The sequence below is a fragment of the Apaloderma vittatum genome, unplaced genomic scaffold, assembly GCF_000703405.1.
Source record: "Apaloderma vittatum isolate BGI_N311 unplaced genomic scaffold, ASM70340v1 scaffold7869, whole genome shotgun sequence".
Lineage (NCBI taxonomy): Eukaryota > Metazoa > Chordata > Aves > Trogoniformes > Trogonidae > Apaloderma > Apaloderma vittatum.
This window is the reverse complement of record NW_009734560.1, coordinates 11,322-26,378: the sequence shown is the minus strand read 5'-3', so window position 1 is coordinate 26,378 and position 15,057 is coordinate 11,322. Positions and strand designations below refer to the sequence as shown.

Here is a 15,057-nt window from a genome sequence, read left to right as displayed (position 1 = left end):
AGCAGGAGCGTCCACCCCCTCCCGGGGCAGCCTGTGCCAGGGCTCCGGCACCCTCACAGTAAAGAAGTTTCTCCTCATGTTGAGGCGGAACGTCCTCTGTTCTAACTTAAACCCATTATTACTGGTTCTGTTGCTGGGCACTACTGTGAAGAGACGGGCACCTTCCTCTTGACCCCCACTCCTTGGGTATTTATATACATTAATAGGGTCCTCTCTCAGCTTTCTCTTTTCAAGGCTGAACAGCCCCAGTTCTCTCAGTCTCTCTTCACAGGAGAGATGTTCAAGCCCCTTAATCATCCTCATAGCTCTCCGTTGGACTCTCTCCAGTAGGTCCCTGTCTCTCTGGAATTGGGGAGCCTGAAACTGGACCCAGTATTCCGAGTGTGGTCTCAGCAGGGCAGAGTAGAGGGGCAGGAGAACCTCCCTAGACCTGCTGGACACACTGTTCTTAATGCACCCCAGGATCCCATTGGCTCTCTTGGCCACAAGGTCACATTGCTGTCCAGGGACAACTCACTGTCCACTGGGACTCCAGGGTCTTTCTCCATGGGGCTGCTTTCCAGCAGGTCAGCCCCTAGGGGTGAAGATGTATGGATCACTTTCAGAAGTCTAATCTTAAAGCCAAGAGTTTGTATACAGTAGGATAATACATGTATTTGAAATGTTCACTGCAATTTACTGAAGTGTAGAAAGAGATGTGGTGTTCTGGTGCAGGGTAGAAGTCTCACTAACTTTGAGAAATGTAAACTGCTACATTATAACATAGAGTAGGGTCTAAATGGAAATTCTGTCAAATATCATATGATGCCGGCCATCATGTGGATGACTTAGCAAACTTTGCCATCGTTAGTTACGATCTTCTTGGTTTTTATTTTTTCTTGGCTACATTTTTGGTTGCTTTTACTTTTTGGGATGCTGATTCCAGTGACTGTAACCCTTTTCCTGTGCCTGTTGCAAAGAGGAGCCCCTTGGCACGTAATTGAAAGTCGACACTTAAGGTAGAATCACAGAATAGAATTATAGAACGTGTTGGGTTGGAAGGGACCTGTGAAGGTCCTCTAGGCCAGCTCCCGCGCAGTGAGCAGGGACATCCTTAAGTAGATCTCATTGCTCAGAGCTCCATCAAGCTGATACACTGTCTGTTCAGGTTGCAATCATCAAGCAATCACTGCATGTCTGTTACCTGCACTGAGGACTAAGTTTGTGGCTGTGTCCTAGTTCTGTGACAGTCAAGGCCTGGACAAGAACCTTCCCTTGTGCACCGTGCTTTCCGTGTGAAGACTATTTAAGGGTGTTGGCAGGATTGACATGATAACGAGCTCAGGAGTATCACCTAGAAATCAGGTCTTTGCTTCAGAGAACTAGTGTTCACAGGGAAGTTTTCTTTCAAAAATGACACCATAACCTTATAACCTCTTATTCAGAAACTGAGGATTAATAATTTAAAAAACAAAGGCATTTGATTGCATTTCTTTAGTGGCAAACCAGGCTAGCTAGTCCTTTTAACTTTCAGTCGTGTTTAAAATAATCAGATAATCCCTTTTAATTTGTATAAATCATGAGTCTAAAAGCTGGAGAGGAAACAAGACTTTTACTGTTTTAGTCTTCATTTTTTTGTTGTTTTATACAAGTGTTGGTACAGTGAACATTAACTAGAATATAGCACAAGCCTCAAGTATCTGTAAAGTGGATGCTTATGATAATTCTGTTCATTACAAATTTATTTAGTGTCATGATTTGGGGATGGTGTAACTTTTATGGATAATATCAAACAGGAATAAATTTGAGGTCAGCAAGCATACCTTCCACCAAACTGTATCCGCTTAATTTTTCATCTGAGACTTTTACATAGAATATTCACATAACAAAACAAAAAATCTAGTTTTGCAACGCTTTTGTTCTAAGCTTTTTAACCATTTTAGAAGTTAAAAGTCTTAACATTTAGCTTGGTGTGTGTGATTTTTTTGGTTCTGTTTTGAATGCTACCTACCTGTTTATACTGTGTTTATTAATTTATTTATTTTTTTTTGTAACTAGGGAAACCCTTCTGTTGGTGTCTGATGTGCTAAATCAAGAGCAAAGATTTGTTTAGCCGTTCATTCTTTTTGCAGGTAAAGAAAGCCTTTTTTGCCTTGGTGGCAAACGGTGTGAGAGCAGCTCCCCTGTGGGAGAGTAAAAAACAGAGTTTTGTAGGTAAGTAGTTCTAAAATTCAAGTTTACTTGAATCTCCAGGGTGTTTTTCTGTTGCAGAAGGTGGCTAACCATTGTCTAACGTCCTAGAGACACACTGGCAGAGAGGGTTTCCTGTTACTTTTTGTGAGGAGTGAAGTGCTGCCAGCTTTCCTAGTGTTGCTGTGTTTCGAGAATCACAATGATCCTTTTAGATCCTCACCTTGTGAAATTTGGTCTCTAATATGCACATTTCACTGTGTAGTTAAAAGGAGAGATAACGGTCACAAAGAAAGAAATTTGGAAACAGGAACTATAAAAAAACCTTAAGAGCATCCTGCTGTGTGTGTTGAGGGTTAGGGCTGGGCTGGCCCCCGAATAATCCAAGCGTGTCTTTCTCTGCACATTCTCAGTAAGGTGTGTGGAAAAATATTTAAATACCAGAACTAAATATTGATTACTACAGATGCATCCCATATTGTGAGAAAAATATTAGATCTGTGTATTGGGTTTTTAAAAGTCGTATAATTCCACAGCAATAATATTTCAGAGTTAAATCTCTGTTGCACTTAGAAAATAGGGTCATAGTGGCAGTTACAAATATTATATATACTTCTTGTGACCTAGAATATAGATTGAGCACTCTTGTAAACTAATGAGAAATACTTCTACAAAACATTTGTTAAACTATTTTAATCCAAGGAGGGAGGAACACTAGTTTCATGCATCAATAGGAATACTCTGTGTTTTTTACATTTAATTTCATTTTCTGTCCGTCACTTAAGTTGTAGTCATTTGACGCTGACCTCTGGATTAATTTTTCCCTTCCTCATTTCTTAGTTTCTTCAGTTTAGATATAAGAGTAGTAAACAGTGGAGCAATTTACACCTTCTCAAATTTAGAACTTGAAAGGTCAAAATAAGATTAATGTTTTCAGGTAACTAAACTGATCAACAGTATTATCTAGTTTGGTGTTGGTGATTAAAATGTATATTCTATGGATGTACTATGTCTTTTTTAAAGTCAAATTTCAGTAGAGACTTTGAGGATTACAGTGGAAATGGTTGAATCAAGTTCTCTAATAAGTAATATTCAAGGAATGTTGCTTCATTTGAGTTTGAGAGTCTGCCTCACTTGGCAAGTTCCTAATGAGAGTGTGTCTGATTCCAAAAGAAAACGAGAGGCAAGGATAGATCTCCAGCCTTTAAAGATTTTCTTTCAATGCTTTTGGAGGTGGAGGCAGTCTGGATTCAACATTTTCTTTGATTCAGATTGAAAGAAGGAGTCCATAGATTGTCATTTTGAATATTAATTCAGACATATGTTCTTATACTGAAGTATTGTATCAATGTGAAAGTGAATACGCATAGTTTTGAAATTCCACTGTTGATTAGTCCAATGCATGTAGTGTTACATGGATTTGAAGTTTATTAAATTATATATTGTGAATATAAATAGACAAAATAGCTGGAAGTTCTATATGTTAAGTATATATCTGAAGAACTTTTCTCATGTGTCACTTGTTACAGGAATGTTAACAATTACAGATTTCATTAACATACTGCATAGATACTATAAGTCTCCAATGGTGAGTATGATGTTAAGCTTTACTTTTATCCTTTGCCATACAGTACAGAGACTGAAATACCCAACTGAAAGATTGATGAGGATTGTTACTGTTATTTAAGCCTTTAGAAGCTCAGATATCTCATGGTTGTCCTCACTGTGGGGGGTTTTATGAGAGAGAAAAGATGGCTTTTGGGGCAAGGTGCTAAAATGGAACCTGGATACCTGGGTTCAGTTCTCAGCCATGAAGGTCCTGTGAGCTGGAGCAGGTTAATGTGCTCTGTCTGCTTCAGTTATACATGCATAAACCCGAGGAATTTCCTTAGTGAGTACTACCATTTATTAAGTTTTGTGTGGTGCTTACTGTAATGATAGCCTTTGTTTTGGTTATGAGGCTCCACTTAAGTGTTGCAGCTAATGGATGATGCATTTGGGATGAAGGATTTGGCTTAAGGTACCTACTTTTAATATCACATCTGCTTTTTAGTATGAAGGACAGTACTTGATCACTGTATTTTTATTTGTGTTCAAGTTGTTTCAAAGCATATTTAAGTAGTAATCAGAATTCTATATAAATGGCGAATATTGACCAAAATGTGTTTGTGGAGGATGTCTAGGTTAATGAAAAACTTCATTGTATTTACAAATCAAGTATGCGGCTACGTGTGGTTCACGTTTGTATCATCACATTTGCCTCGTAACAGCGATAATGCTATTCCAAAAGGACTATGTGGAGTTAAGCAGAACGCTAGCTTACAGAGGCGTGGATGCGTTAAGTGGTTACTCTGTTCTTGGAGTAGAATAAACAAGTTAAACTAGTTAAATATATGCAAATATTTCAGTTACATGGCTGAGTTGCACAATCAGTTGGAGATCTGGTGACTTTCAATTAATTGTGATTTAAAATTCCCATTGGCAGTCAGTTGGTGAAGTTTTCTAGCTTGCGTGTTCCTTCAAAAACATTTACATCCCTTTCTTGTTCCTGTCAACTCACAATTCCCACCAATTAAAACATATGTACTATGTTTTACTAGCTAAAAAATCAAGAACCGTTGAATGGAGCAGACATCTGATGTGTTAGGCTTCTCAAAACTCATGTTAATTTTTAAAATCTATAATGAAATTCTTGTCAGATGCCAGTGGAGTGACGCAATGTCCTTTCTTCTTGTTAAGGGTTATTTTTTTTTCCTCCCTCTGGGGATTTACAAGTGGTGAAGGGAGAAACAAATGGAAAGTGTTTGCATGCTATTGTACTGACCCTCAATGTCAATACTGCCAGTTTTTCCATGTAACTACCTGTGGTCTGGCTGTCATCACTCCTTTTTTTATGTTGTCTGACATCTTATTCAATAGGTTGTGTTTAAAATGGCACCATAAGGAGGAATAGCTGAGAGGTGACAGCATTTAACTGAAGTGATTGATGCAGTCTTCTATTTAAATAAACAATGTAATAAATAAAATAATGTTCCATCAGGGAATGCTGTAGTCTCAATAGGTAAAATGATGCTGGAAATTACAGTTCTCTTCAGTGTTTTAGTCATTCTTCCTAAATACATCACAGCACATTCAGTGTGAAGCATGTTGGTGTTCATGGACTAGATGGTACCTTAAGATGACTGATGGGGGAGCGTCCAGGTAGTTTCGCCCCATAGTGTGGTCCAAGAACTAAGTTTAATCTCATCAGCATCTAAAGTGGTCTCTTAGTCTTTTGGTCACTTGAGTAGTTCTTGTGAGCTGCACTCCACTGTCTTAACTGCCTTTTTTGTCAAGTGCCCTAAATTATTTAACTTGCTTCTATGGGCACCTTTTACATCAGCCAAAACCGGTAGGTTTGAGTAGTCTGATTTATGCATCAATTTACATTCCTTTATATGCTTTGAGGGATGCTGACTCCAGAGAGTAATCTCAAGTGTAGTCTCCCTCAGCTCACAGGTGAACGTGATGGGCTTTGTGGAGACTTCAAGCTGTCACCTCTAAACTCTTCAGCTTGAGCAGAGGTACCTGGCAGGGACGAGTGAGGGATGACGGGCACCTCTGACCTGGGCTATAGCGAGTGCAATTACTAGTTCCAGCAGCTGCCTTGGGCTTGCAGCTTGATACCTCTAGAGAAAGAGAGCTTTCACAGCTGAAACATTTTTAGAAAGCCGTCAGCAAGATGGAAGCAACTGCTGTTACACAATCTTTAGGACTTTGTGAAGTAGCAGCAGAACAGCAGGAAGTTGGTGATGTGACTGTGTCTTCTTCTGAGTCTGTTTGAACTTCAAAGGCTGAACTCTGGAGAGTTGTTTGCTGTTCCTGATCTGATAAGCTGCCATCAAAAGGTGCAGATTGCCACATCCTTTTCCCAGTATGGTTTGCCTGTCCTTTTTGTGAGCCGGTTAAGGAAGCTAAACCAGCAGAAATCTAATTATTTTTGTAACTTTTTTGCTTGTCTGGTTCCTGCGTCAGAGAAGCAACATTGCAGGCACGGGAGAAGTGCAGAGTGCCTGCATGGCTTAGATGTAGAGTCCAAAAACATTTGAAGAATGTAACATCAGTAAAAGATTAAACTTGAGGGGGCAGGGAAATCTAGTGTTGGTTCTTCTCATGGAACGAAGCACTAAACCAAGTGCTCATGGTTGGTTGTAATCAAGTAGCAGTAAAATTCATCTGTCAGCGTTAAGAAGTGATGGGGGTAAGCTTTTTGCTGCTTTGGCTGCGTGAGGAATCATCAGAGGACTTACTTTGGCATGACTGTTTTAAGGTAAGATAAATTACTGAGGAGAGGCCTTTGAGTCTTGAAGAGATCTAAGCTACAAACACAGGCAGGGGAAAGACCTTTCCTGCCCGGTATGATACTCAGCACTGAGCAGGATTGTGCCCTTTCTTGTTGTTTTTGAGAAATGTTCTTCTGAACTGTTCTTTCTCTGTTAGATTGCCTGCGGTGGAAGGAAAAGTATTCAGATGTTTATGATGTTGTTAATGATTTTTCGTTTAATATTGATGCTTCAAGCTGAGGTTTCCGTCTATCTGTTGTAGGTTCAGATTTATGAATTGGAGGAGCACAAGATAGAAACCTGGAGGGGTAAGAATATTTACTGCTTGGCTGATAATTTAATATGTTCTAATTTTTTTCAGTGTAATAGATCTTAACTTGTCTCTCTCCACATACTTTTTGATGAAAGGAAAAATAGTAAAAGCTTGTCCATTGGCCCCTGCTGGTTATTTTTCTGTCTGAAAGACTGTGTGGGCTATGTACTACTGTGCCACTTGTTCACTCTTAGTACCATCTCGATCTTAAAGAATGATTTCTTAAAGAACGCTGTCACTGTACAGATGATGAGTAGAAGTGAAATGGAAATGTCAGGATGCAGAATGAGTAGCTAACCCTACGTATTGAGGGAGTTAACGGATGGGCAGCAAGCTGTGCCCGAGTGGATTGTGTGATGTGACCAGAAATTTGTACAACGTGCTGGGTGTAAGCAGAAGGGCTGAATGCTGGGAGGAAACTATCTTTTTAAAAAAAAAAAAAAAAAAGACTATGCCGTTGGATAGTACCAGAAGTACTCTCAGACCCTCACAGCAAAGGAACTGTTCAAGAAGGATTTGTTGTTGTTGCAGGGACCCCTGGTGGCCATCAGCCTGGTCGGGGTGTCTTTTCGATGTCGCTACCGAGGAATGTGCATAAGTGGAATAACTAAAGTGACTGTATATGTTGCTATCTTCCACTTAATTTTATACGAAAGAATTAATAAAATGCTTTCATGAAGAAGTTGATGTTTTCATATAAAGTTGTAACAGTGTATTAATTTTCTATACACAGAGCTTTATTTACAAGAGACGTTTAAACCCTTAGTGAACATCTCTCCAGATGCAAGGTAGGATTTTTCTTTTCAATCTGCTTAACTTGATATAAACTAACTCTGCTTCAACACTGAATTTAAGCCTTCTTATTATATAATAAGAAACAATTTATATTGTGAACTAGAGTGAAGGATGATTGTGAACAATTAGTGAAGGATACTCTTCTCATGTAATCAAGAAGGTGTGGGAGCTTTTTATTGTGAGGACTTTAATTATACAAATAACAGAATTTTTAGTTAAACTTTTGTCTTTTATCAGTGTAACTGTTCTGGTAAATAAACTAGATGTGGATCAAAATTATTGCCCTAAAACATGCAAAAAATACAGCATGATGACCTTTCAAGCTATTCTACCAGTCATATTTGTTTCATGAAAATCAAAACGAGTACAGGGTCTTTCAGCAGTCATAGTAATTGAAAACTTTCAGTACTTTTCAGTGCAAGTAACTTTCCTTAACTAAAGGAAAGACTTTATCTGTATGGTTTTGTTCTGCTCTAGCACTAGGTTCTGTTCCTTAAAATATATCTGTAGTCCTTTCCCTGATGGAATTCTGAAAGAAATAGTTTATAAACTGTCATTATAGCTTATTTATCAAAGGTACTTTGAGAGAGAGCTTTAGCTGATCACTTAACAACTAGCGCTGAATCGCTGAACCAGAGGGTGGAGTTGTGATTCTTGCTCTCACATGTGGAACGGGATTGCTTCTGCCTTGTCAAAGGAAACTGGTGAAGGAGAGCTCGAGTGATACCTCGAAGTGATGATATGCTCTGTCCTCAACTGAATTGCCATTGTCATGAACACAGCATTCAGTTAAGTTATAAGGAACGTGTTTTGAACGGTACTTGGCTGCCAAGAATATCACTAAGACAACAAAATAGTATAATTGTTTTCAGTGAAAGGCACAGCAAGAGAAGTATTGCAATAGAGAAGATGCGGTAGGACGTGTGTAAAAGGACACAGCAAGTCACCTTAGGACCTTACCAGATATGGATTTGGGTTCTGTGACAGTCCAAGCGCTCAGGAGCTGCTAAATGTTTGCTCCTGGAGTGGAATCAACAGTGAGTGGGGGGAATCTTGACTCCACGTGTATCCAGTGGGGTTAGTTAATCCCTCTAGGGAGCTCAGAGCATAGTTTGTTGAGTTTGGGAGAAGCCTACTTCGGCAAGGAGGCGATTCTCAGAGTTCTCTTACTTACTAATTTATTTCACTTGGTGGTCAGTTGTTTTATTATAGTCTTGCTAGGACCAAGGGAAAAAATTGGTTTTTGCAAGAAGAGCTGAGTTGCACAGATTGGAGTATTGCTGAATTGTAGCCTCCAATGTCTGGAAGAATTTTTGGATCTCCTAAGCATAACTTTTTTCCAATCCCCAGTGATAATTCAGTGAAATTATTAAATAATTGTTTGGGCTTAATTGCATATATATGCTTATCAATATAAATGCTCTTCGTAGAAGGTATTATAGAAGTTTGAGATGCATGAAGGGCAGGAATACTCCATTTTTCACTGTTTGAACAGAAATAATCTGTTCTGAGAGTAGGAATGCTGTGAGCACAGCATTCAGTGAAAAAACAATTTACACTTGTGAAAAAAATATTTCTGCTATACTTTCTACCACAGAAAGTCACTTTCCATCACATTTTCTTTCCTGGTTTTAGGTGTTCATGAGCATATCATTGTTGACGTGTTTTAGCAGCTGCAAAAATTAGTTTGAAGTCTCTTCTGTTTTCTGTAATATTAAAGATAATGCTAATAATTACTTATCAGACGTATTTCACAAGGATTTATAAATATGTGTATGTATCACTTTGACATTACTTGTTGCCAGCTACAATTCAGTAAAAAAACTTCATGTTTTTCTCCTCAGCCTTTTTGATGCTGTATATTCATTGATCAAAAACAAAATCCACAGATTGCCAGTTATAGATCCAGTCAGTGGAAATGCACTTTATATACTTACCCATAAAAGAATCCTCAAGTTCCTCCAGCTTTTTGTAAGTATCTGAAGTTTTGCTTTGCTTAACTGGTATTTTCCCTCCAGTCAACATCTTTAATGTTAAATAATTTAAGTCTTAGTACTGAAACCTCTTGATGAACTTCCACGTTCATTGTGTCTGTGTGTTTTGATAACAGAGAAATCAGAGATCGACGTAGGACCTGTACATTGCCATTACTTTGTTTTAGCCATTTAAAGAAACCTGGACTTGGCTTGGCTGTTAGAGTAATTTGTTGTCGTTTCTGGAAGATCTGTTCAGCTTCAAAAGCTTGTTTACACGTAAAGAAAAATAAATTGTCTCCCAGAGAGGAGATTATCATTACTCACTGTAGCTTATGGTAGTCATGGGAATGAACAGGAGGCCAAACAAAGTAACAAGAGCTGAAAATAAGCATTCGGTGCCGAGTGTGTGGTGCTGTCTTCTCTCTAATGGCATAGCTTAGGGTCAGGAGCTTTTAGTGATGGATTAGTGCAAAACTAAATAAAGGAGCAAAAAGCTTAGTTGCACGGTCTTAATTTAGAGCTTCTTTGAACAGAAGTGATGCTTCTAGATCTGAGCTTGTTTTGTCTTTATGTGAATCTGGTAGGAGATTACTGTAATGATTTGTAGTAATTATTTGGAGTCTGTAGGTGGCTGAGTGAATATAGATTTCCTAACGCCAGTCATAGGGAAGCATGGTAGGTTTAAAAAACGTGGTGGCTGCAGAAAACAGCACTGTCAGTCCCTTCATTCTGTCTTTCCTAGATGTCAGAGATGCCAAAGCCTGCCTTTATGAAGAAGAATCTGGATGAACTTGGAATAGGAACTTACCACAACATTGCCTTCATACATCCAGACACTCCTATCATTAAAGCCTTGAATATATTTGTGGAGAGGAGGATATCGGCGTTACCTGTTGTGGATGAGTCGGGTGTGTGGTGGATCTTCTGTGTACAAAAGCGTGCTAAGATAAATGGTGCTGAACCCTGTGGTGATGTTGTGAGGGGCACGGGGGTGGTGAAGAGGAGAAAGAATAAAGAAAAATAAAAAGGCATGGGGGAGACAGGGGATATAAAGAAATATTCATGCAAGATGTAGGTTGATGGGCTTGGAAGAACTTCAGGGTTTGGGAGGTTGGTTGTGGGTTTTTTCCCCATCTTTCCTTTTTGACCTATCTGTGTTCTTTTTTTGTGTAACTATAAAATAATAAATGAAAGGAGGAAGCAAGAAAACTAATTTTGTATTTTAAGCGCTTTTTCTATTTTTTTTTAGGAAAAGTTGTAGATATTTATTCCAAATTTGATGTAATAGTAAGTATGTCTCTTAAATTCTATTAAATAATTTATATTGCAAAATATATTTTATATTGCAAAATAATTTGTTAATATCTCAATTCTGACTATTTTTGTTCCTTAGGGTCCAGTTAACAAAACGAATAAAACGGATTCAGTTCATCCTGCAAAGCTTTTTTTAATTATTTTTTTTTTCTTTAAGCTGTCCTTAACTTGCACACACGCAACTACTGCTCTGGATGCTACGCAAAATTAGATCTTGCTGTGTTCTTACAAAAAGAGGGCATAGGCTTTTAATGATTGTTTCTATTTTTGAGATAGATAGGATTTTCTTTTCTCAGCCACTGCCTTTCCACAGTCAGTTCTCAATGAGGATGCAGATTTCACCATGCCGTCAGGGTACTTTATATGACTTGACCTTCTCAGTGAATTAAAACTACTTTGCCCATTCTTTTACGTGACTCACCGACTCTAGAGTATGAGATTTGTGTTCCTTTTGGTTTAGATCCAACTGAGGCCCCTGTTTCTAGTTAAATAGGAAACAGGTTCTATTGATTATTTGAGATTTTCCTCACATGTATTTGCTTGCTTATTAAACAGGAGGGAAAGAGATTCTATTCTTTAAATGATAATCAATTCTGAGGCTTCTAGTTCATCATCAGTCTGCTTGAACCTGGTCTTCAAGCTTTAAAAGAAGAAAAAAAAGAAATCTGAAATATATAGTGTGATCTTCCAATAACATAGAATTTGCAAGATTCAGCTGGTGATTTTCAATGTCAAACCATGTGGCTAATATGCTTAATCAGTATTTTCAGATGTGCCTCTAGGTAGTGACTTGATGGTTGATAACTTCTTTCATTTTAACAGAGTTCTGAATTCATTTTCATGTTCTTGATGGCAGGAACCTGGGAATGTTGTGATGATAGACAAGGAGCTTTATATTACACTAGTTACTGGGTGTAGGGTGACTAAATTCTGCAGAAGCTTTTTTTTCCTCTTACTGTCCCTCATTAGGAATTAGTTATATGAGTTAGCTGAAACTGCCTGTATCTTCATGATCGCCTCAAACCTATCTTTTCATATTCAGTGTAATTCAGTCCAAAAACTTCATGAATCGGTGTATAATAGCCAAAAATTAATTTTGTTTTATGGCTTAGTCCAGTGCTTTAATTTTAAGGGTGTTTGTTCTTCCTTCAGTGCTTCCGCACACAAAATAATAGGCCAAGATGTTCCAACACTATAAAAATATTGCCATGGTCTCGCCCAGAAAGAGAGCTTTTGCTGATCTGGACAAAGTCATTTTCCTGTTCTTAAGAATGAAGGTTCAGAATATCAGCTTTCAAACTCTTTTAATCTTCTTTCAGTGATGGTGTGGCATTTTCATTTATATTATTTTTATAGGACTTAGTAAAATGCAGACACACACACACAAATCGCTGTCAAGTGGCACTGCCAGCACGGTCCAGGAGAGGGAGTTGGAGCCCACAAATAGGAAATGGGAAGACAATCCTTAACTTGTTCGCTACTTGGATCTCCACTAAGGTCCTACTTCATGGGTGGTGTTCAGAGCAGTTGGTGTCCTCCCTATTCTATGAAAAACAAACAACAAAAAATGGTATAGTCATAAAGTATATTCTGTGTATTTTAAAATCTGTAGAACTTCGTCTTTACATTTTCTACTCGCGGCAAAAGCAGGATGAGTGACATCCAGCCAAATATCAGATAGCAAAGTAAGGATATTTTCATTGGCCTACTGCGTATCACAAAACAGTTTTATCAAGTAACCCAGTCATATGGTGTTTAAAATAATTGCTTGCTTGACTGTTCCCAAAAACTGAAGCTGAAGAGCATCTGCTTTGCTTAATATGTGACTTGGAATAGACTCAATTTACACCAGAAATGTGTAGCTACTTGATGCCAAAATATTTACTTTATCGAGTACTTCATTACTACGTACTGAGATGTGTTATATGCCTTGCTTTGGTTGTGGTTTTTTTCAGAATCTTGCTGCTGAAAAAACATATAATAACCTAGATATCACGGTGACGCAAGCCCTACAGCACCGTTCTCAGTATTTTGAAGGTGTTGTAAAGTGTAGTATGCTGGAAACACTGGAGACCATTGTGGATAGAATAGTGAAGGCTGAGGTGAGTTCGCTTTTTATTTTTCCCCTTACTATAAGTTAAAAGTTGCGTTACCAAACTGATAAACACCTGAAATTTATCCTAAGTTGTTCTGGTTACTTGGTGAAAGTATTTTTTTCATAACCACATATGTTGGGTATCAGCTTGTTTTAAAGACTTAGATGGTAGATGCTTATAGGAATATGCAGAATATTGTAAAGTACACCTGTCATAATACTCAGTTATTTTTGTTTCATGTTATTAACTGCATGATATGCAAAGCTTCTTGGAAAGAATCAAATTTCTTTCAAGCCTGCCATAAGTTTTGCAGAAAACTTTAATTTTTTTTTAATTCCAGTTTATAGTCAGATTGATCAACATGTTGCTCAGGAAATTTAATGGGCGCAGTTAGTTAGTGCGTACAGAGTCCTACACTGCTCTTGGGGAAATACCCTGAAACAGAACTAGAAAAAAGTTCTTGTGAAGAAGCTTTCACTAACTGTTCTTGTACAAGACTTACCTGTGCACTTTCCATTCTCTTGGTGCTCTTTAACTTGTCAGTACTGGGAGGTTCCTTGTATGTGGTGGTGAGCAAGTGTGTGGGTCTTTAGTACCCGTTTTGGTTGTCTCCAAGGTGTGATCAACTCCATTTAATTTTTAAGTTCTTCAGTTACAGGATTTTTTTTTTTCCATCTTCGGTGCTGTAACTGTACATATACTTGATATGAGTAAAACTACTTCTTTGTTACTAGCCCCTTAGAACCTCTATTAGGCAATGTTTCCTTGTAACTTTCTGCATCTGCTTGATTTTCTTCCTGAAATTGAATAATTTTTTAGCATTGCTGATACACAAATTTCAAATTTGGATAATTTTATTACTATCGGAAGAAGCTTTAGATGTTTGGATTTAAGAACAACTCTTACTTTTTGGTTCAGTCTAAGCATAGTGAGTTTATATGTAAAAATGAGTCAGTCAAAACTACAAGCGGGTTTTAGCTGCCGGAGAAGTGCTTGATATTACTGGAAATGGAACGCATTGTCCATTGTGGTGGTTTGACCCTGGCCAGCAGCCAGGTGCCCACACAGCCGCTCTGTCACCCCCCTTCTCTGCTAGGCAGGGGGAGAAAACAGAACAAAGGGCCCATGGTTTGAGATAAGGACAGGAAGACCACCCGCACGTACTGTTCTGGGCAAAACAGACCTGATTTTGGGGAAATTAGTTAAATTTTTAAAGAACAAATCAGAGAAGAGGAATGAGAAATAAAATCAGATTTTTAAAAAACCCACCAAAAACAAAAAACAAACCACCTTTCCTCCACCCCTCCCTTCTTTCCGGGCTTAACATCAATCCCAATTTATCCATCTCCTCCCCCCGAGCAGCGCGGCGCGACACCTCCCCCCGAGCAGCGCGGGGCGACAGGGAGTGGGGCTTGTGGTCAGTTCATCCGATGTTGTCTCCACTGCTGCTGCTTCCCCTCGGGGAGGACTCCTCACTCTTCCCCTGGGCCATGGTGGTGTCCCTCTCACAGGAGAGAATCTTCACACACCTCTCTCCAACGTGAGTCCTCTCACGAGAGACGGTTCGTCACAAACTGCCCCAGTGTGAGTCTCCCCACGGGGTGCAGTCCTTCAGGGGAAACTGCTCCAGCGCGAGTCCCCCGCAGCATCTCCAAAGTCCTGCCAGCCAACTGCTCCAGCGTGGTCGTCTCTCTCTCCACGGGCAACAGGCTATGGTAGCAACTTGCTCCAGCACGGGCGTCCCACGGGACCACAGCCCCCTTCAGGCATCCACCTGCTCAAGTGTGGGGTTTTCCACAGACCACAGGTGGACACCTACACCCCGTCACACCCGTGGGCTGCAGGAGGGCAGCCTGCTTCACCATGGTCATCGCCACCACCCGAGGGGCGCTCCGCTCCAGTGCATGGAGCACACCCTTCCCACTGTTCTTCACTGACCTTGATGTCTTGACACAGCCTCACTCCTCTCTCTGCCAGTTGTTGTGTGGCACAGTTCTTTTTTATTCCTCATTTTTTTAAGTATGGTTTCACAGAGGCGTTCCTATCCTATCATTACTGACAGGCTCCGGCCC

General features: G+C 39.3%; 1 protein-coding gene across 1 annotated transcript in view; it reads left to right on the top strand.

Moving 5' to 3' along the window:
• Positions 1 to 15,057, top strand: part of PRKAG2 (protein kinase, AMP-activated, gamma 2 non-catalytic subunit) — a 38,122-nt gene that overhangs the window by 17,675 nt on the left and 5,390 nt on the right. Inside the window, exons 3-10 of the mRNA XM_009876325.1 lie at positions 2,112 to 2,193; positions 3,699 to 3,757; positions 6,754 to 6,799; positions 7,538 to 7,592; positions 9,444 to 9,570; positions 10,318 to 10,483; positions 10,825 to 10,862; positions 12,845 to 12,991. Of these exons, the coding sequence (XP_009874627.1) occupies positions 2,112 to 2,193; positions 3,699 to 3,757; positions 6,754 to 6,799; positions 7,538 to 7,592; positions 9,444 to 9,570; positions 10,318 to 10,483; positions 10,825 to 10,862; positions 12,845 to 12,991 (720 nt within the window). The remainder of the gene's footprint in view (positions 1 to 2,111; positions 2,194 to 3,698; positions 3,758 to 6,753; positions 6,800 to 7,537; positions 7,593 to 9,443; positions 9,571 to 10,317; positions 10,484 to 10,824; positions 10,863 to 12,844; positions 12,992 to 15,057) is intronic.